Here is a 20,820-nt window from a genome sequence, read left to right on the forward strand (position 1 = left end):
CAGCTTGCTGGTGAGCAGCAGTGGTAGCTGTTACGCTGACCACCACCAAAACCAGCCTATGTTGTGTATCAGATACTGGTGCAGAATTTATGTTAAGCTGTATTTTTCAGCAGGGATTTACTTCAGGTGGAATTGTGGGTTCCACTTCAAGTCCAGTTTCAATACTTTCTAGCATTTCCTTGCCAACTTTGTCTCACCACTCAAAAGTGTTTCATACTTACAATCCAGTGGTCAATCACAGCACAAGGAGAGGAGGGGACAGTAAGGAGAGGATTTATCAATCAGGGTGTACTCACCCTCTACAGCTTTGCCCCAGCATGCTAATCTCAATGCCACATTTGCTGTCCAAAACATTTTTTTAAAGTACACTGCTCAAAAAAATAAAGGGAACACTTAAACAACACAATATAACTCCAAGTAAATTAAACTTCTGTGAAATCAAACTGTCCACTTAGGAAGCAACACTGATCGACAATCAATTTCACAGCTGTTGTGCAAATGGAAAAGACAACAGGTGGAAATCATTGGCGATTAACAAGACACACTCAATAAAGGAGTGGTTCTGCAGGTGGGGACCTCAGACCACTTCTCAGTACCTTTCTGCTTTCTGGCTGATGTTTTGGTCACTTTTGAATGTTGGTGGTGCTTTCACACTCGTGGTAGCATGAGACGGACTCTACAACACACACAAGTGGCTCAGGTAGTGCAGCTCATCCAGGATGGCACATCAATGCGAGCTGTGGCAAGAAGGTTTGCTGTGTCTGTCAGCGTAGTGTCCAGAGCCTGGAGGCACTACCAGGACACAGGCCAGTACACCAGGAGCTGTGGAGGAGGCCGTAGGAGGGCAACAACCCAGCAGCAGGACCGCTACCTCCGCCTTTGTGCAAGGAGGAACAGGAGGAGCACTACGAGAGTCCTGCACAATGACCTCCAGCAGGCCACAAATGTGCATATGTCTGCACAAATGGTTAGAAACCGACTCCATGAGGATGGTATGAGGGCCCGACATCCACAGATGGGGGTTGTGCTCACAGCCCAACACCATGCAGGATGCTTGGCATTTGCCAGAGAACACCAGAATTGGCAAATTCGCCACTGGCGCCCTGTGCTCTTCACAGATGAAAGCAGATTCACACTGAGCACATGTGACAGACTGGACAGAGTCTGGAGACGCCGTGGAGAGCGATCTGCTGCCTGCAACATCCTTCAGCATGACCGGTTTGGCAATGGGTCAGTAATGGTGTGGGGTGGCATTTCTTTGGAGGGCCGCACAGCCCTCCATGTGCTAGCCAGAGGTAGCCTGACTGCCATTAGGTACCGAGATGAGATCCTCAGACCCCTTGTGAGATCATATGCTGGTGCAGTTGGCCCTGGGTTCCTCCTAATGCAGGACAATGCTAGACCTCATGTGGCTGGAGTGTGTCAGCAGTTCCTGCAAGATGAAGGCATTGAAACTATGGACTGGCCCGCCCGTTCCCCAGACCTGAATCCCATTGAGCACATCTGGGACATCATGTCTCACTCCATCCACCAACGCCATGTTGCACCACAGACTGTCCAGGTCTGGGAGGAGATCCCTCAGGAGACCATCCGCCACCTCATCAGGAGCATGCCCAGGCGTTGTAGGGAGGTCATACAGGCACGTGGAGGCCACACACAATACTGAGCCTCATTTTGACTTGTTTTAAGGACATTACATCAAAGTTGGATCAGCCTGTAGTGTGTTTTTTCACTTTAATTTTGTGTGTGACTCCAAATCCAGGCCTCCATTGGTTAATAAATTTGATTTCCATTGATGATTTTTGTGTGATTTTGTTGTCAGCACATTCAACTTTGTACAGAACAAAGTATTCAATGAGAATATTTCATTCATTCAGATCTAGGATGTGTTATTTGAGTGTTCCCTTTATTTTTTGAGCAGTGTATTAACATACATAAAACTTGAACATTTGAATATTTGTATTGCCTGGCTGTAAAACCGCAGCTCATCGACTTTCTGTTGTGGTTGTTAGCTGTGTAGTGTTCAACTTGTTAAATAGCAAGCTAGCAGAGTAAAGTGATGTAGTTGTATCAGCAGTCATGTTTAACAGATAGGGTAGCTTGCAAGCCCAGCAAATCAAATATTACAGTTTCGAAATATTAAGCACTTCAAAGTAATTCATTGCTAGGCTTTGTCCACTTTTATTTTAGGATTTGTAAAAAGAAATGTGTCAGACTGTAAGTTGTGTAGCTGAAGTTCTGCTCACCCCAGAAATCAAGGGCTCAACTAATATGCTTTATTTGAGCTAATAAAGTAATGGCTCTTAAGGTGGCGTTGGGAATTTACCTGAGGGGAAATGGTGAGATCAAGAGGACGAGGGCTTGTTCAAAATGGTTTTGAAACTTGTCAGTTTTGGTTACACTGAGGGAGTATGTCAGAGTTTGAAAGATGTCTGGAACATGTTCTCTCTACATACGTGGCAAATGCTACATGCTAAGTTCTATAACCCTGATGATCCATCTGGTTTATTCTAGTCCGGTTTAGCTGGTTAACCAGCTTGGTCTTGTTGGTTTGACCAGCATACCAGCATGCAAAAGAAAACATATGCTGGTTTTGTTGGTGACCAGCCATGCCAAGTTAAATACTAAGTTTGTTTTATCATTCATTGCATCATATAATTTAAAAGACAATATGTGTGTTTCTTTCAATCATCCAGCAAAATATAGAGACTTCTGCCCACCTCTAAAATGCTTTCAGATGTTTATGTCAGTGTGCACCCCCACCTGGCATCAATGATCATCTATCTTAGAGACAATGTCTGATACTGCATTTCTCTCAGAGATACATCATAGCAAAGAAGAAACATGATTTTCAGCTCACATTAACTTTAAAACATGAATTTTATTACAAATGTTAAATGCTATAACGATAATTTCCAAATATGCTTATAAGCAACTTTGGGCTTTTCTGTAAAGTTGCTTACGAATACTGGTAGTCACAGGTTATGTTTCTTTGAACTTTTATTTCTAAAGTGTAGTTGCTTATTTGGCCTTGCTCTCTGATCCTCTCCACTATATCTGATAAAGCAAAACTGCTAGTTAGTCCTGTTGCACAATCCGTCCACAACCCTGTTCTCACATTACTTTTCCCATAAAAATCAAACAAATCAAAATCGCACCTTTCATGGTCCATCAACAATCACGTTTCTTCATGTGAATCGTTAACAGTGCCTGGGACTAAGTGGGCAAAATACAGAAAAAAATGCAAAAAAGAGTGGGAGAAACTTAAATTTGTCTTTTTTTTGTTTTTAAAGAGCCAAGTCGCTTCTTTTGGGCTTGTTTCTACAGACATGTTTGCTTGTTTCTCTTGCAAGATCTGGCAACACTGCTTTCACAGTTTTCTGATAATGTTGTTTGAGAGTAAGGGGTTGATAAATGTCTCTGACTTCTGCAGAGAAGAGAAAGGAATAAAATGTCAGAAGTTAATCTGCCTATGCTTAAATTGTTGGAATTGTATAAGATGAACTGGTCCACCACTATGTAGTGGATGTATGACATTCCTGGTTCATCTTGTTAAATATCCTTCCACTCAGTTACCTCTTCTAGATTCTACTCTCTTGAAACCAGCTACCACAAACTCAGAAAGGAACACCCAACTTTCTAATAACAACAAAATCACTTCCTACAGTTAGCAAGGTGAACTGAATAAAAAGACAAAGATCTGAATACATGGAATGGAATATATATTTTTACTACTATATACAACCCCGATTCCAATGAAGGGACGTTGTGTAAAACATAAATAAAAACAGAATACGATGATTTGCAAATCCTTATCAACTTATATTCGATTGAATACACTACAAAGACAAGACATTTAATGTTCTAACGGATAAACTTTATTGTTTTTTGCAAATATTCATTCATTTTGAATTTGATGCCTGCAACACCTTCCAAAGAAGTTGGGACAGGGGCATGTTTACCGCTGTGTTACATCACCTTTCCTTTTAACAACACTCAATATGCGTTTGGGAACTGAGGACACTAATTGTTGAAGCTTTGTTGGTGGAATTCTTTCCCATTCTTGCTTGATGTACAACTTCAGTTGCTCAACAGTCCGGGGTTTTCGTTGTTGTATTTTGCGCTTCATAATGCGCCACATATTTTCAATGGGAGACAGGTCTGGACTGCAGGCAGGCCAGTCTAGTACCCGGGCACCCTACACTATACCAATAAGTGTCCTTGGGCAAGACTCCTAACACCACCTTGGCCTACCTGTGTAAAATGATCAAATTGTAAGTTGCTCTGGAGTCAGCCAAAATGCCATAAATGTAAATGTAAATGTACCCGCACTCTTTTACTACGAAGCCACGCTGTTGTAACACGTGCAGAATGTGGCTTGGCATTGTCTTGCTGAAATAAGCAGGGATGTCCCTGAAAAAGACGCTGCTTGGATGGCAGAATATGTTGCTCCAAAACCTGTATGTACCTTTCAGCATTAATGGTGCCTTGACAGATGTGCAAGTTACCCATGCCATGGGCACTAACACCCCCCATACCATCAGAGATGCTGGCTTTTGAACTTCGTGCTGATAACCTATAAATATAGTCCTTTTCTTCTTTGGCCCAGAGGACACGACGTCCATGACTTCCAAAAACTATTTGAAATGTGGACTCGTCAGACCACAGGACACTTTTCCACTTTGCGTCAGTCCATCTCAGATGAGCTCGGGTCCAGAGAAGCCAGCGGTGTTTCTGGGTGTTGTTGATATATGGCTTTCGGTTTGCATGGCAGAGTTTTAACTTGCACTTGTAGATGGAGCGACGAACTGTGTTCACTGACAGTGGTTTTCTGAAGTGTTCCTGAGCCCATGTGGTAATATCCATTACAGAATGATGTCGGTTTTTAATGCAGTGCCGCCTGAGGGATCGAAGGTCACGGGCATTGAATGTTAGTTTTCTGCCTTGCTGCTTACTTGCAGAGATTTCTCCAGATTCTCTGAATCTTTTGCTGATATTATGGACTGTAGATGATGAAATCCCTAAATTCCTTGCAACTGCATGTTGAGAAACGTTGTTCTTAAACTTTTGGACTATTCGCTCACACAGTTGTTCAGAAAGTGGTGAACCTCACACCATCCTTGCTTGTGAACGACTGAGCCTTTCAGGGATGCTCCCTTTATACCCAATCATGACACCTGTTTCCAGTTAACCTGTTCACCTGTGGAATGTTCCAAACAGGTGTTTTTTGAGCATTCCTCAACTTTCCCAGTCTTTAGTTGCCCCTGTCCCAACTTATAAACTTATGAAAAGGATTTGCAAATCATTGTATTCTGTTTTTATTTATGTTTTACACAACATCCCAACTGGAATTGGGGTTGTAGTACAAATCTATCTAAAGTCACTTTTTAAAAAATGTATAAAAGGTAAGGTGTTTATGATTAAATATGGTGTTGTCACCAACACTGACACTGGTGTTATGCAGGGCACAACGGTACACAAACACAATGGAACACATTTTTACCATCAATCATCAGATGAATGTCATTTGACCATTTGTCATTTCATTGTCATTTCAAATTTTTGCATGCAACTACATGTCCCAGTCCTTCCCCTTCAGGTGGTGGGGCAACGAGGGATAACACAGAAGCCACTCAGCCAAAGTTCTCAGAGTTTTCTCCCCTCCTACAATCTTACAATCTCTTCTTGTAATACAACCATGTGTACGTGGTCCAAACTTAAAAACCTCGAACTGTTGCTAATGAAATCAGTCCTAGTAATTTAAGTCACACACCCAACAAACACTGCATTCACAATGCAATGGTACATTTGTGGCCTGCACTCATAACACTTGAGGGTGGCCTGCACATGAAGACTGTCTTACACCACCTTTCCTTATGCCATTCTTACAACTTCAGGAGGTGACAAAAGACTCATTCAACGTGCACCTTTCAAAGCTGAGATGACTGGCCAGAAAACAACAGTCAGTGCAAAATTTTGCATGCACACCACTTAATACATAAAGTCATATGCAAAAGTTTGAACACCCCTAATTTTTGAGTGAAAATAATTTAGTCAAACCTCCACAGGGAACATATATAAGGTATTTTTCAAAGTTTAGTGCAGTTTAGTAGGGGAAAAAAGCAAAAATATAAAATATGCCATAACTTTGTTTATTTATTTTAAATTCAGTAATGAAAATGAAAACAGAAAAAGAAAATACTTTTAGTGTCAAGTGCAGCATAATTCAACTACTGTAAATTTGTATCTGTACAGTACTGCTTACACGAGAATCGGAGGGCAGCTTTACTGAAACCCAGGCTAGAGCATCACTGCAACAAACTAATTTTGCCAATTGTGGGTTAAAGAGTTCAAAAACTTTAGAAATATACCTTATTCGACATGGTGACAATGAGGACACTGTGAAACAGGCATCTTGTTGGAATATTAATGAAATCTTATTTCTGTGCTGTACCATAAGGTTATTTGAATCCATGCGATAATTGATGTATGGCACCTTGATACCTCACCATTGTCACAGCTTGTACTGCACCTTCCACAGCTCTTTAAATATTTCTATTGCTATGCTGAAAATTCCTCCGTATGGAAATACAAAGACATTAGGGCTGGGCAGTATGACAATATTTATGAAGTCACAACATGCTTTTCAGACCACACTGTGGACATCAGCAGTAATCAAAGAACACTGACCAAACACATATTTCTTCATATTACATTTTTCAAAGAGAGCATAATGTGTGAAACATAGTTTTTGATACTTTTAATTTCAACGTGGGGCCACTGTTTCTTTTTAACAGGTATTGGTAAAAATTAAATACTGTGTATCTTGATATTTTTGCTATTACTGCAATATATGTGCTAAGGCAGGATAATAACAAGAGTAAGTGGTGAAAACAGACATATTTCTGCTGTACTAAAAAGCCAAACGATGGTTTCACAAACCCACCACATTTGGAGCAACATCCGGATTCCCTCATTCAGGAGTAGCGTAAAACAACTACTTCATTACCATTTTTAAGAACATACATTATGTGAGTTGTTATGTTTATATCTGCTTTAACTTTAGGCTGTTACAGTTTGAAAGGAAAAAACCTAGGACCTAGGATTTTTCTTAAGTGCATTTAAGCTCAAAGCCACAGAGAAGGGTCCATTTTGGTTTCAAAGTGTTTGGAGGTTTATCAATTTCATAGAGGAGCAAAATATTCTTGTTAGGCTTGGACTTTGAGATGTGATAAGCAGTGTGCTGTTCTAAATTTAAACAGTGCTAATCCGTATCACAAACACTCTCTGGGGCGAACAGTGGTGCTACGTTACACTGGCGTAGCCAGAAATCTTGCTTTAAAACATGAACACAAAGGTGTTCACAATGTGCTTCAGCATTCTGACTTTGAACAGATGACCTGTAAACAGGTGTTTATAAACTGATGTTTGTTTTGCAAGTGTACAACTTTCAAAATCAATGCACCTGTCTTTGCAAGCACTACTTGGTTATATTATCATACCACGGGCTAATTTTGACACAAGAACGTATAAGAATACAAGAGTTTACTATAAAGAGTGTGCTTTTCTTTGGGTGTCGCATTGTTCACAAAACAGGTCACTTCTCTGTGAGGATGATTTTGTTGAATTCAGCCTAAAGTTTAAACGTCAACACTGAGTGCCATCATGTTACACTTTTCCTGCTAGGAGATGGGATACTACTGATTTATTCAGAATTCAGTGACGTCACAGCAGATCAAGCTAACAACTCGTTCATCACAGTCAACACATTTTCCAATTTTTATATTGTTTCAGGTAAACTAAGGTGTGAATGATCCACTATAAAGCATGACATCATCATAGATTTCCAAAAAATATTTTAAAATGTATGACTAAAGCTGAATTATGTCTCCCTTCACACACGAAAATCTTCCAAACAATTGTTCTTGAGAACCAAAAGTCGTTCTTCTACAGCATCACTCACAGAGCACTTTTTAAAGTGTATAGAGACCTATTCAAATGTCCACAAAGAGTCCACAATTCATTTATTTCATTTCTAATCAAAACAGATATTACATACTATTTATTTATTTCATGTCATAAAAAGCGCTTAACAAAAATTACAGAGATGTCTCAACAAATGATGCCTCCAAAGTTCAGTCTTAGAAGCTAGTGGCATTTTCTTTTTTCTCACAGTCCAAATAATAATAATCCCAAACACATTCAGTGATGTTGAGGTCTGAACCTCAACCTTAAAGAAGGTGAGTGCACAAATTAAAATGCATGCTTTCAGATCAACAGCACTCTGAGTACTCTCAGTGGATGGATGGACTGAAACACCTGAGGTTCTGAAGTAAGAGTACAGTTGGATTTTCTTCCCTCTATCAACGATAAATGGTGAGAGTTTTGGTGGTCTACCAAGTCTTGCATGGTTGTTAGAAGTCCCATGATCTCTATATATTTTAATCAGTCTTTGAACTCCAGTTTTGGAAAATTGCATCTAGTCTCCTCAGAAATATCTGCTGAAAATGTAGTGGCTTGTTGGTTAATGGCTGTTTTGACAATTAAATTAAACAAGTGTGCTCTATGACTTTTACACAGTGCTGTATGTACCCAAATTAATCAAGACAACTATTTTAAATTGTGCACTCTAGCTTCTTTAAGGTTCACTCATTGCTGACAGAGGTGTTAAAATGCTTGTGCACAGCCATGTAATCTCCATACCTGGGACTGTGGGCCTCAGCTAGAAGGGTAAAGCTCCCTCACACTGGGCTCTGGAGCAGTGGAATCATATTCTATGGAGTGATAATGCTCCATTGAGCACACAGAGATGAGCTGGAGTGACGTATGAAAGCCAGACCTAACCAGCCAACATCAGTAGCTGACCTCACTAATGCTCTTGTGGCTAAATGCATCTAGTGGAATCTTTTCCCAAAAGAGTAGAGGTGGCAACTGCAGCAAAGAGGGGTCAAACTCCTTATTAATACCCTTGATTTGGTAAGTAATGTTGAATGAGCAGGTGTCTGGATGCCTTTAGACATTGCATATACTGTTTGGGTGGCAAAAAAAGCTTTATGAATGCTTTATGATATGAAAGTACAGGTGTCAGTTACACTTGATCCAATTCCCTATGAAAGGCCTGTCCAACTAGTTTAGTCTTGCTTGAAAGTGATCTAAATGGTACTGATGGTTTGCGTATACATGTTAAGGTGTGCATCAATCATACAAACCATGAAAACATTTATGGCACACACATGGATGCTCACAAGGCTTTATAATATACGGAAATACGCAATGTACAATGAAGCTGCGCCAATGCAGTTTGAACAGAACTGTGCAAAAGTCAGAGACCACCTATCATTTATTTAATTTTTGACTAAGATTAAAGACTAATTTTAAAGAATAAAATATGTTTTTGAATGAAAATTACACAGAAGCCTCAACAACTGAATACAATAATTTTTTTTCAGTATTTAGTGTGTCTACCCTTTGCCTTTATCACTGCTTTCATTCTTTTAAAGAAATCTGCTTTCAGTTTTTTAAAGAAACTTGCAGTGATATTTTTACAGAACTTCGAAGTTCAGTCTTAGAAGGTGGTTGGATCTTCTCAGGATCCAAGTAATCCCAAACGTATTCAATGATGTTGAACACCAGCAGCTTTTTTTCTTTCGCTTGAGTTGCAAATTTTCTTCTGTTTTGTCTGCTTTGTTTTCACAGTAATATTTTCTTGACAGCTACACATTTTTTCACATCCATAGTGTTGAGTTGTCTTCTCACAGTAGCAAGATGCTCACCCGTGGATTTTTTTCAGAACTAAAGCAAGAGTGGAGCTTGATTAACTGTCAAAGATAAAACCTTTAAGTACTGTGTATGTGGTGGTGAGAGTTTTGGTGGTCTCTCAGGTAAATGTTTTAACTTCAGTTTTGGAAACTCCTGTTTTGCCCCTTTCGATGTTCCCCTTCCTTATGTATTCCTTATGATTATCTTATGTCTAACTTCCTCAGAGATAAGTCTCTGAATTTTATATAATACATGCTGTTGGGATGTGATGCTCAAGCAGATTTACTGACAGGACCAGGTCATCAAAGTCTACAGTCACGTCACAAGACCCAGAAAGGACTCTCGGCCACTCTCTGAGGAACAACCTACTGTGCTAATGTTCATGTTTAATCCTGGCCACAGGAATGGTCACTTACAGCAGTGCTGAGAAGAGCATTACTGTCTCTTGTCTGTTTTTTTTTCCAACACACTTGGAAAAAAAAAGCTGTTGGTGCAGAAAAGCTGTTGGTGAGATGGCAGACAATGGAGACAGAGTTGCTGACATCAGATCATGGAGAGAACCAGGTGTCTTCATATTAAGTCTGCTGTTTTCTCCAGCTCTCAACTCAGCTCATTATGCTTGCCTCACCTAATACAGGCTTCAGCTCTACAGTATAGGGCTGGATGATATTAGTGGAAAGGTTACATTGTGGTATTTAAGGTTTTTGCTTTAAATATTTTCATATTTTAAAAAACAAATTAAAAAAGAAAAAATTTATTCAGATAACCTTTTACAGAATTCCCAAATGGAGGTCACTGTCACCCTAACAATGGGGAAGGGTGTTTAGAGGGAGAATTAAAGGAGAATTTTGCCAAAAACCTGCATAATTCAATCATTGGGATGTAAACCAAGTCATTCAGAGTGGCAAAATGGTGTATTATAGAGAAACTTACAATTGCTTTAAAATGGGGTCATGACTTCTACAACACAATGTAGCTATTTTATTTATTATCCAAATAATAAATACAAGTCAACCTACTTGTGTCTTCTGAGTGTTTATGTGTAATGTTCATAATGGTAAATAGTAAAAAATAAATTGTAAAAAAATTGGTGGAATTCCCTTTTACGATAGTGGTTCTGTGTTCTCATAACGGCTGTGCGATATTGACAAAATACCACGTTGTAATTATATAACTACATATTGTGATTGCAATATAACTTCCAACAAAATGGAAACTCGTAGTGAATCCTTTATGTGTAATTTTTTACCAAATTTTTAAGTCTTTTGGACTATGCAAATGCTCGGATTCAGCAAAACACCCAAAAGATCATCTGTGATAGGTCAGGATGCTCACAGCACACAAGAAAGCATTCAGTAATTGGTCAGAGGCCCATTTGTGCATTGCACTCATGACGATACTCAAGGAATGATTTATTATGCAGCCCTACAACAGTACTATTCACACCACATTAGGTAAACTGTACCCCTAGTTACTCAGTCAGGCAGCCCATGCAGCTATGGCCAAAACGGCTGGTTAAACGTTCCAAAATGATTTTCTTAGTTTCCGAAGTACGAATGCAAAATTGGACTAAATAAACAGGGATGTGGCTCACAGTCTCTGTCAAGTAACACTGACAAAGCTGGTTGAGCAAAACTAACAAAAATCACTCTAAAGGGCCAAGATGATAGAAAACAGAATTTTCCTCACTTTTTTTTTAAATAATAGAGTTTAATGTAGAACGGAAAAAACAGTTTTAATTTCACTGTTTTTGTGATGTAACAAAAAATGCATTTATATATCCACCTATTTAGCCCAGTCCATTCACACTGAAGTTATAAAAGGTATTTCAGACTGCTTTCTGACTGAGGTAAAATACAGAACAGCCATTCAAAGCACAGCTCATTTACATGCACCAGTCTTAAAGGCACAGTAACAAAAACAGCCTGTTTAATTCAACAGGACAAAGAGAGGTTGGCTGTAAAAATGTATTAGGACATTTCATCACATAAAAACACAAAATTGTAATAAGTAGACCTTATAACTTGCTCATTTGTCCATACTAATAAAGTTGCAGGCATTTTTTTCTTTTTACTTCTGTTCAAGGTGAATCACTTGACTAAACGTCCTACTGCTGACTCATACACATTCACACATTTCTCAGTCTTCACATGTTATATGCAATTTTGTATGTATTAAAAGGTTCATATCAGGGAAAATCGATTTTTCTTGATTTTATTAATTACAAGAGTTTAATGTAGTATGTAAACAGATGATGTTTCTGCCTGTACCCAGTTCACACCAAATATATGTGAAAACTAAGCCATAAATAATGGCCTGTTTCAAATTTTTTAACTTTTGTGATGTCACAAAAATATACACCTGCTTATTCAGCCCCTGAGCTTAGCTCTATCATTCACATTGACTTTATAAGGTGTTTTTCATTCTGGAATGATTTTTTGGATATGACACAATTCACAATCCGAGGCAGCCAGTCAGAACAAAGGTCAATTACATACAATCTTACAGAAACGTTTGAACACCCCGGTCAAATGATATGTTTTGTTGCTTTTCTGAGTTAAACACATTCTCTATGGGGAACAAACTTAAATATGACATTTTCTACAAACTTCTGTTTATTCTTTCAGTTTAATGTGCTGAGAAAAAAATATATAAAAAGTTGCTATAACTAAACATGCCAACATGTTAAATTCTACAAATAAACAACAACAATAAATAAAAAATAAATGTAATTATTATGTGCAGAAGTGTTTTCTTTATACAGAATGTGTTCTTATTTTCAATTTAACATAATGTAACTTGACCAGGAATGCCCAAAGTTTGCGTATGACTGTATGTATCTTTTAGAACCACACTTAATTACATACGTACTTAGACACTAACCACATGCAGATCTGGGGTCTTCCCCTATGATGATTAATGCATTGATCAATAAAGGTGGGCCCAAAGCCAGTCAGGCCACTTAAACTAGCCATCAAAGTAGCAACCTGTCTGATGGTAGCTTAACAGACAGCACAAGGATTCTGATTTACTGAAGTGATTAGTAATTAGCACCTCAAAACGGCCAGCATGTCATTTGAGTGAACTAATCACTGACTGGAACTTGATGAATAACGTGTTACTGGTTTTGTGCCAGCTTAGAAACATAGCATGTGCTAATCCTAAATAGACCACGTCCCAAGTGAGCAAGAATAATGCGAGCAATTACTCAAAGTGGGGCTGTTCTCTTGTCGTCTCCTGTGAATCAAATTCAAGTACGTTAAAGGCAACGGACAACTAATTCTGGCCCTTTGCAGAATATTTATGTTCCTTATATAATGTGCTTTTAGCCGTCTGCTACGTCTGAGTGACCAGAGCCATTTTCTTGGAAAGGACGCAGCCTTTAAAACAAAACCCATGTACCACCCAATCCCCAGGAGCAACAGTCCATGAGCTACTGCTAATATGCCTCTCATCTGTGCTTCCTGCAAATTAACATCATGATTTTTTTTTCCACCACAAGGCTGCGAATCAGCCCATAATTCTGTGCGCTGCCAGTGCAGATTCCCTCTTCTGTTACTTCTTATTTCCTCTTGAAGGGTCCAGGCTGTTGTGTTGGAAAGGAGACAGAAATAACAGCAGCATGCGTTCATCTTGACTCGCATCTCTTGCGTTCCTTTAAACCGTGCAAAGAAAATGCAGCTCTTGCCCTAAGAGACAGCGAGAGAGAGGAGTGCTTTCTTATAAATGGGGCATGACCCCTTGGAGGTACCACGCTGAAGCAAATTTAGCACAAATAGCGTTAGTATTAATGAGGAAGGCGCGTCGCAGTGCTACATGGCTGCCGCCTCTGCCGCTGCTACGCACTCTGGCCTTCTTTTTCTAATGCAAATAGGAGTTGCCATAGGAACCATGGGCTCAAATGCAGATATATTAAAAAGAGGGACAATAAATGGAGGGTAGAACAGCCTGAGTGGTCTGTAAATACAACAGCAAGTGAAAGAAGGTCAAAGCTGGCACAAAATCAGCACAAATGGACAGTGTCTCCTCTGAGATTGACTATATCCAGATGTTACCTATTGAAGAAGCCATTAATGTGAAATGTTTTTTGCTGACCCAACGCAAATAACAATTAAACACAATAGACAGCAAATGCCCATAAAAGGTTTCAAGATGTTGAGTTCCACACTCTACAGTAACACAACTTTGTTGTCAAAGTTGTTGAGTAGAGGTTGCAATAGGTAGAATATACATGAGAAAGATGACATTTGCAAACCTTCCTTTTCTCTCAAAATAATCTACTCAAAATGATCATTTTAAGTAAGTAAAAATGTCATAAGATTTCTATGTCCAGTTTTATAGGTCATGGTATGGGCATGGTATAAGCAGATGGAGGTGGGAACAAAAGGGGGGGCATGGGTTGATCCAAGCACTAGTTTAGTAATGGGTTATTGAGGTTAAAATCAATCAGCTTATACTAAGCTGTCCTAATGTGGCCTAACTTAAAGTCAATGTGAAATAGAAATCATAACCCATTTTCTTTTGGTACTGTACCATTTTCTGAGAGGTACACAGTGCCAGGGTGAGCTAGCTTAGCATTTAGCTTGATGTTAAGTGGAAGTGGTGAGAGTGGGAGGTGAAACATGATATTAATGGTTAATATTACTCTTCCTTGCCTGCTGGAACTCAGTGATGTGATCAAAACTCAGAAGCTGTTTTAGGGATGAGAAAGTCATTAACTTGGTCTTTGGTCTATTTAATTTCAGGGTGATAGGTTGAGAACGATGCTATTGTTAAACATAAATACATGCCTTTGTTTTGTTTGTATATAGGAATAATATTTGTTGTCTTGTTAATAATGCTTATTTTAAACAATCATACAAAAATGTAATTAAATGCCACATACATTATGAATTACATGTCTCACCTCTGTTCATGGTTTGAATTAATGGATCATGTCAAGGAAAAACCTTTATACAATAAAAGCGTTTGATGTGTATGTAAACATTGTTGAACTTTCAAAACGTACAATTCACTCCCCAGTTCAAGAGTCCATATATGGAAACAGCTCGTTTTGAATTCATTGTTGTAGACATGAAAACCAATGTATTCACATATATGCGGACTGTATGTATGTATGTATATATACATATATATATATATATATATATATATATATATATATATATGTGTGTGTGTGTGTGTGTGTGTGTGTGTGCGTGTGTGTGTGTGCATGCGTGTGTATGCATAACATATGTATACAGTTTGGATTGCTTTTTGAATGAGACTCAATACAGGGCAGCCAATCAGAACAGAGCTCATTTACATATATCAGCCCTAACAGTCTGTTTAAAGGTTGGAAAATGGCCATATAAAAATGAACTGGGACTGCTTTCAATGCATCAAACCACACAAATGTTATAACTACATACATACATAAATACAACAAAAATGCAGAATGTGGACCCTTTTAGAGCATGATGCCATGCAGATGCCCATAAAAGTTAACGTTCATGGTTTCAGAGAGTCAGATGTACCAGTTGCTGAAGTGAAACACTTTAATTTTGCTTTCACTCGTAATCTTTTCATGGCTATTATGTTTTTTTTCTATTTTAAAGACATTTTAATTTATACAGCCTAAATGATAGTAGCTGGTTGATTAACTGATTCCTCCTTCCACCCTGTCCATACTGACAGTATATAATTATTAAACACCCCGTGTTCATGTGTTAAATTAGCAATAAAGTCAACACACTGTCCATGAATGATCATTACAGTAAGGGTTCAGATGAGTGTGAGGTGCCTCCTGTGACTCTCACTGATGGAGAGGACAGAGAATCTGCTCCTGCTCTTTCAGAGGACGAAAGCATTAAAGCGTGTGCTGCATGCTGCTTTGTCAGCACAGGGACAGCTGTTCACAGGAAGGGCCTGGACTCACAATGAATTGCAGTCCTCATAAACTTACCAAGCCACTGTGCACTGTCTACAGAGCAAGGTAACATCTCAACATAATGTACAAAGCAGCTCCTTTAGTAAACATGAGGAACTGAACAGCCAAAGACAATGAAAGAAACCAGCAGTGCAGTCACTGGGACTAAGAAATACTATTAAAATAGTAGACATTAGATAAAAACGTTGTTAAAAGATTGCCTGAACATTTTTGGCTCGCATGATCTGTTTTTAGCTGCTGTTAGTGGTCTAGCCTGTACGTCTGCTTGAAATTATTGATGGGGACCTTCTGGAGCATTCATCACTATTAAGAGACAGCTTTTGCGCAAGTTGTGTTGCTTTGTTAACCAGCTGTTGTTGGCCACACTGTTGGCTACACTGTACATAAGCAGAGTTTTCTCCAACTTTTCTCCAACTATTCTCTCAGCCATCAGCTCTTGACTGACTCTCAAGATGCATTCCAAAACCTAGGCTGCAGCCGAGGTGAAGCACCTCGTTCTCACGTGAACTCCTCCTTAGTAGCCTATTGGTTACACAAATGGAACGAGGCTGCGTGGTGACGTCACCAGAGCAGCCCGAAACTTGTGAGGGAGCTGGTCAGAGAAAATTAAGCAGGTTGCATTGTGTTTGTTGCTTTTTCATTTCTTCACTGAAATTGAGGAGATCTTATGTGGTATGTTAAACTACACATACACAAATATTTCTAAATAAAATATGATATATGAATGGTACATGAAAGAATGCTTTAATGAATCAGTCATTTTACACTTTATAAGGTCATGAAGACGAATTCAACAACTTCTGAAACAAGCTTTGCTCCAACGGCTTTGTTTTTTGTCATTTTCGTGGTGCAGATTTTTTTTTCCTTCAGAAGGCTTGGAAGGATCTATCTGATGCGTCCTTGAAAGCCCTCCAAACTTAGACCGACCTGCCATAACGTAGTAGCGGAGATACGCAGCTTACCTCGGCTGCGGCCTCGGCTTTGGAATGCAGCTTCAGTGCTTTCTGCTCTACACACCAATGCCCCTGGGGAAAACTTGCCCTGCCTCCACAATAAGAGTCCTTACAGAAATGTATTTGTAGTGTTGTAATTGTGGTAAAATTGTAAAATTCAGATATTTTGGCACAGTAGCCCAGTATCACCTAAACCTTTTTTGTAAAATGCGCTTTAACACAGGTTCAGTTCCTTAAATTACCGAAACATTATTTTCTACCAGAGTACAATAAACATGTCATCCAGTATCGATCAAATCTAATCATAACCAATCTGATAACTTGTTTGAAGCAGTTATCTGCCGATACTGATATGATTCTCATACTGTTATGTCTAGTTTGGTTTTATGAGGGGAAGAGACTGAAAACTAAGACAACAAAAGTCATCACTTCTTGCTCTGGTTAAGAATCAGGGCAGCATTAGCAATAACACAATGGCTAGTAGCTAACGACTAAAAACTCAGAGCACACAACACAAGTTTAAAAGGAGGCATTAAATGACTTTAACGCGAGCAGGACCCATGCTGAGGTAATCAGTTTAAGCCGTCAACTGCAGCATATTGGGCTACGTTTCCATACAAGGAATGAAAAGCGTCAAAATGTGAACAAAATCCTGTATCTGTGATCCAGACGCTTCTCTCGGCCGAGAGCGTGCCTGTAAAAGCTAGCATGCTAACAAACACGGTTGGAAGATGCAGTTGCCAAGGTAGGATGCTATTAATATCAACGCGGGAATGAAATCAATAGAGCAAGCAGGCTGGGGTTTTACAGCGTTTCGCCGCAAGAGGGCGACACAGAGGTTCATAAAGTGCCTTCTCTAGCGTAATTTTCTCTCCTGAGGGGAAAAAAAACATCTACTTGACACTTCAAGGTTTTGGGCGAAACCATTTGAGAAACGTTAGGAAAAACCTTTACATGACTTTAAATGATTTTTCAACAGAAATAAAGCGACGCAGACCAGATGTAAACAATAAAAGTCGAACTACTCGCAAAATGTTACCAGTGAGCTTCCAGACTGCGATTTCTCTCCTACAGAGATTATGCAACAAACAGCAGCAGCAGAGCTTCCGAATTCACTTAGGTGTGGATAATGAATTCGCCAGCCAGTGTGCAGATTATGTAACGCAGACTGTCCTGTGCTGAGTTAAGCGCTCTGTCTGTACGGTGATGATTTGTATGCCCAGGAAAGCGATCTCTAGATCTCACATCTCTTCCGAAATGGCACACATGTTCACTCGGACACTCAGGAAACTGTTGCCTCCTCAGCGACCGCGCGCGCATGCACTTGAACGCCACGGAGCCCCGGCGCTCAGTTAGCCCTCAATTCAACTTGGCATTTTTCAAAAGCACTTTTAAGGGCAGCGTGTGACCCAGTTCGCCTGAAATCGACAGCCGCAGCCCGCAGACTGAGCCATGCAGAAAGTTGGCAATGCGCTTACCTGCTTCTCCAAGCACTCCTTGGCGGAGAGCGACGGTTTGGGCGACGGCGACCTGTCACAAACGCAGCCTTCCAACAGGTAGAGCCCCGAGGGCCGAGAGCTCGACTCGCTCTCAAAGTAGAAGAGCATGTTCTGCAGCAGGGCGAACCACTTGGTGTGCCATTTCGTGTTGTCCGAGCTCTTCTTGCTCAAGCAGCCTCGCCTCGTGCCATCCTTCTTCGCCAGGAGACCCAGGTAGGTGACATGGCCGTCATTGAGGCGAATTCCCTTCTGCATGTTTGCTGGCCGAGTCGCTGGAAGAGAGGGAATGGGGGGCGAGGAAAAGTAAAAGAAGGCTGGCTGCACCCTTACATCTTCTTGGAGAGAGATGTGCCCCCCTCCACCCAAAAACAGGCGAGCGCTCTGGCGTTGGTGCTTTAGGAGCGAAGCGCGGCGCGGCGTGCCCGCGCACAGAGAGCGAGCAGGGCGAAGCGCAGCGACAGACGAGCGATGCGAGACTCTACCATCCTAAACGTCTCCAGAGACCGTCAAAAAGCATGAAGAGAAAAAAAGACACGAGGAAAGAAAGAAAGAAAGAAGCCTCCCTCAGCAGCAGCGCGAGAACGAGGTACTCGCGAGGCTACAGTGCGCGAGTGCGGCGTTCGCGGCGCTCTCACGTGAAATTGCTCCAGCATATGGACTGCGGGGAGACTGGCAGAGCGACGTCACGTGACTCTCTCTCTCTCTCTCTCTCTCTCTCTCTCTCTCTCTCTCTCGCTACATTTCAGGACCTCGGAGAGAGACGCCGCTGCTCGGGTGAAGTCAATCCAGAAGGCTTTGCTGAGTCTATTAATGGTGGTTTTGTATAAGGCCCGATTGTTTAGACCCATGTTGAAGAGCTGCGAACAGTTACATACAGCATGTATAAAAGGGGATTCCACCGATTTTTATTTTTTCTTGGCATAATTCCGTTGTTGCGATGTAAACAACGCCAAATGGCTCTTGTAAACAAAGTTACAGACCCAGATTTCTTTACAGTGCTGGCGAAGGTTGGCAGGGGTCGCATGTCTATAATATAAACAAAGGCATTTTATCTACTATCCAAAATCACTAATGAACCCGCTCGTTTCTTCTGAGGTTTTATATGTAATGCTGATGATGAAATAGTGGAAAGTCAGAAAGAAAAGAAAGAGTTTTCTTTGGGGATTATTTTTCCCCACAGCACCCTGCATGTATCATCCCGCCATGAATGGATTCAAATAAATGGATAAACAAGACTGTTTAGGCTAAACCTTTATCACAATACTATGGTAAAAACAATGTCTCAGAGACCAGGAAATGTGTTTGTAACTATTTCATTTAATGACTTTCTGTGAGGGAGCTTTTAGAGGTGGACATCTGGTTCCTAATACCAGCACTATGAATAATTCTGACTCGTTAAGTTTCTCTAGAACGGAGCATTTCACACCAAACATCTTTGAATGTTTGTTTACATCTTAAACACTTTGTTTGCATCTTAAACACTCATTTTGTGAAAGCTTTGAAAAACTGGTGGAGTTCCCCTTTAAATAAATTATGACCTTAATTGTCCACTTAAACATCCCTTTACATGCAGTGAGCTGCTGAAATCTCTTCAGGGAAATGTTTAAGTGGAAAGTGGATAAAACAATAATTATGGACTGAGTTTTAGACCCCAAATTTAAGTTACTTATACACATGTTAAGATGGCTTATGCCACCATCACCATTAGTCTCAGCCATTAGAAAATCTACTGCAAAAGGGGAGTAACACTCCCCTAAGAAGTTTAGAATCACTGTTTTCTATAATAAATTTTCTATAATAAATTTTCAGGACTCATTAACAAAATTATTGTGTTATGATACATCTACTCTATAACTTCATACAACTGCTTTATAGGTAGCTGTGAAAATTAAGACATTTAGGCAGCATCCAACATGATGAACAGAGCTGTAGCTGATTCTGTAATGACTGAGAAAGGTGTATAACGTTTAGGAATAAAGTTATAATAAAATGAATGTCCAGAATGCCTTGTATTTGAAAAGTGGTTATCAAATATCAAGGCAGATAACATATTGGGATAAATACATTATTATTATTAGTAGTATTATTATTGAATAAAATAGCAGCAATTCTTAAAATTATAAGTGATTGGCAGAGTTAACAAGTTTGTATTCTTTGAGTGTTTTCATCCATAACCCCCTACCCCACTTTGATAAATCCTGACTGCTATGATAGCTACTGACATAAAGGTAATAAATATTCAGTTTCCTACCAGTAATATTATCTATGTGGCTTTCTTCTGATTTTTCTAGGAACAGGACAGGAAATAAACAGCCCACCCTCAAGTGTCTGCCTCATAGTAGTTTCAAAAACTCCTTTGACCTTCAAGATACATCATCGTTTTTTTTTCCAGTGTTTAAACCAGAACATCTAGAGACTGTTGTGGCACTGCTGTATGAGGCGAGTGGGCATGTTTACAACAGATGAAGTGATGGTTGCATTTTTCATTTTGGTTTGCCCCTTTGAAATGTCAAAGTGTCAGTCTGGTTTCTTTCTTATGTTTTATCATTTATTTGATTAGGCTATGTGCACCTGCAGAAGAGACTCCTGAGAGGAAACTATGGAAGCTCTTGTGTACAATAAGGATTCAATCACAGGGAACAAATACCCTCAATAAAAAGTTAGAACATTTTCACTGTGT

General features: G+C 39.8%; 1 protein-coding gene across 1 annotated transcript in view; it reads right to left on the reverse strand.

Annotated features, from left to right (window-relative positions):
- Window positions 1-18,395, reverse strand: part of rasgrf1 (Ras protein specific guanine nucleotide releasing factor 1) — a 67,886-nt gene extending 49,491 nt beyond the window's left edge. Inside the window, exon 1 of the mRNA XM_017711116.2 lies at window positions 18,120-18,395. Coding sequence (XP_017566605.1) covers window positions 18,120-18,395 — 276 coding nt within the window. The remainder of the gene's footprint in view (window positions 1-18,119) is intronic.
- Between the last annotated feature and the right edge of the window lie 2,425 nt (window positions 18,396-20,820).

The sequence above is a fragment of the Pygocentrus nattereri genome, chromosome 7 (assembly GCF_015220715.1).
Source record: "Pygocentrus nattereri isolate fPygNat1 chromosome 7, fPygNat1.pri, whole genome shotgun sequence".
In the NCBI taxonomy this organism is placed as follows: domain Eukaryota; kingdom Metazoa; phylum Chordata; class Actinopteri; order Characiformes; family Serrasalmidae; genus Pygocentrus; species Pygocentrus nattereri.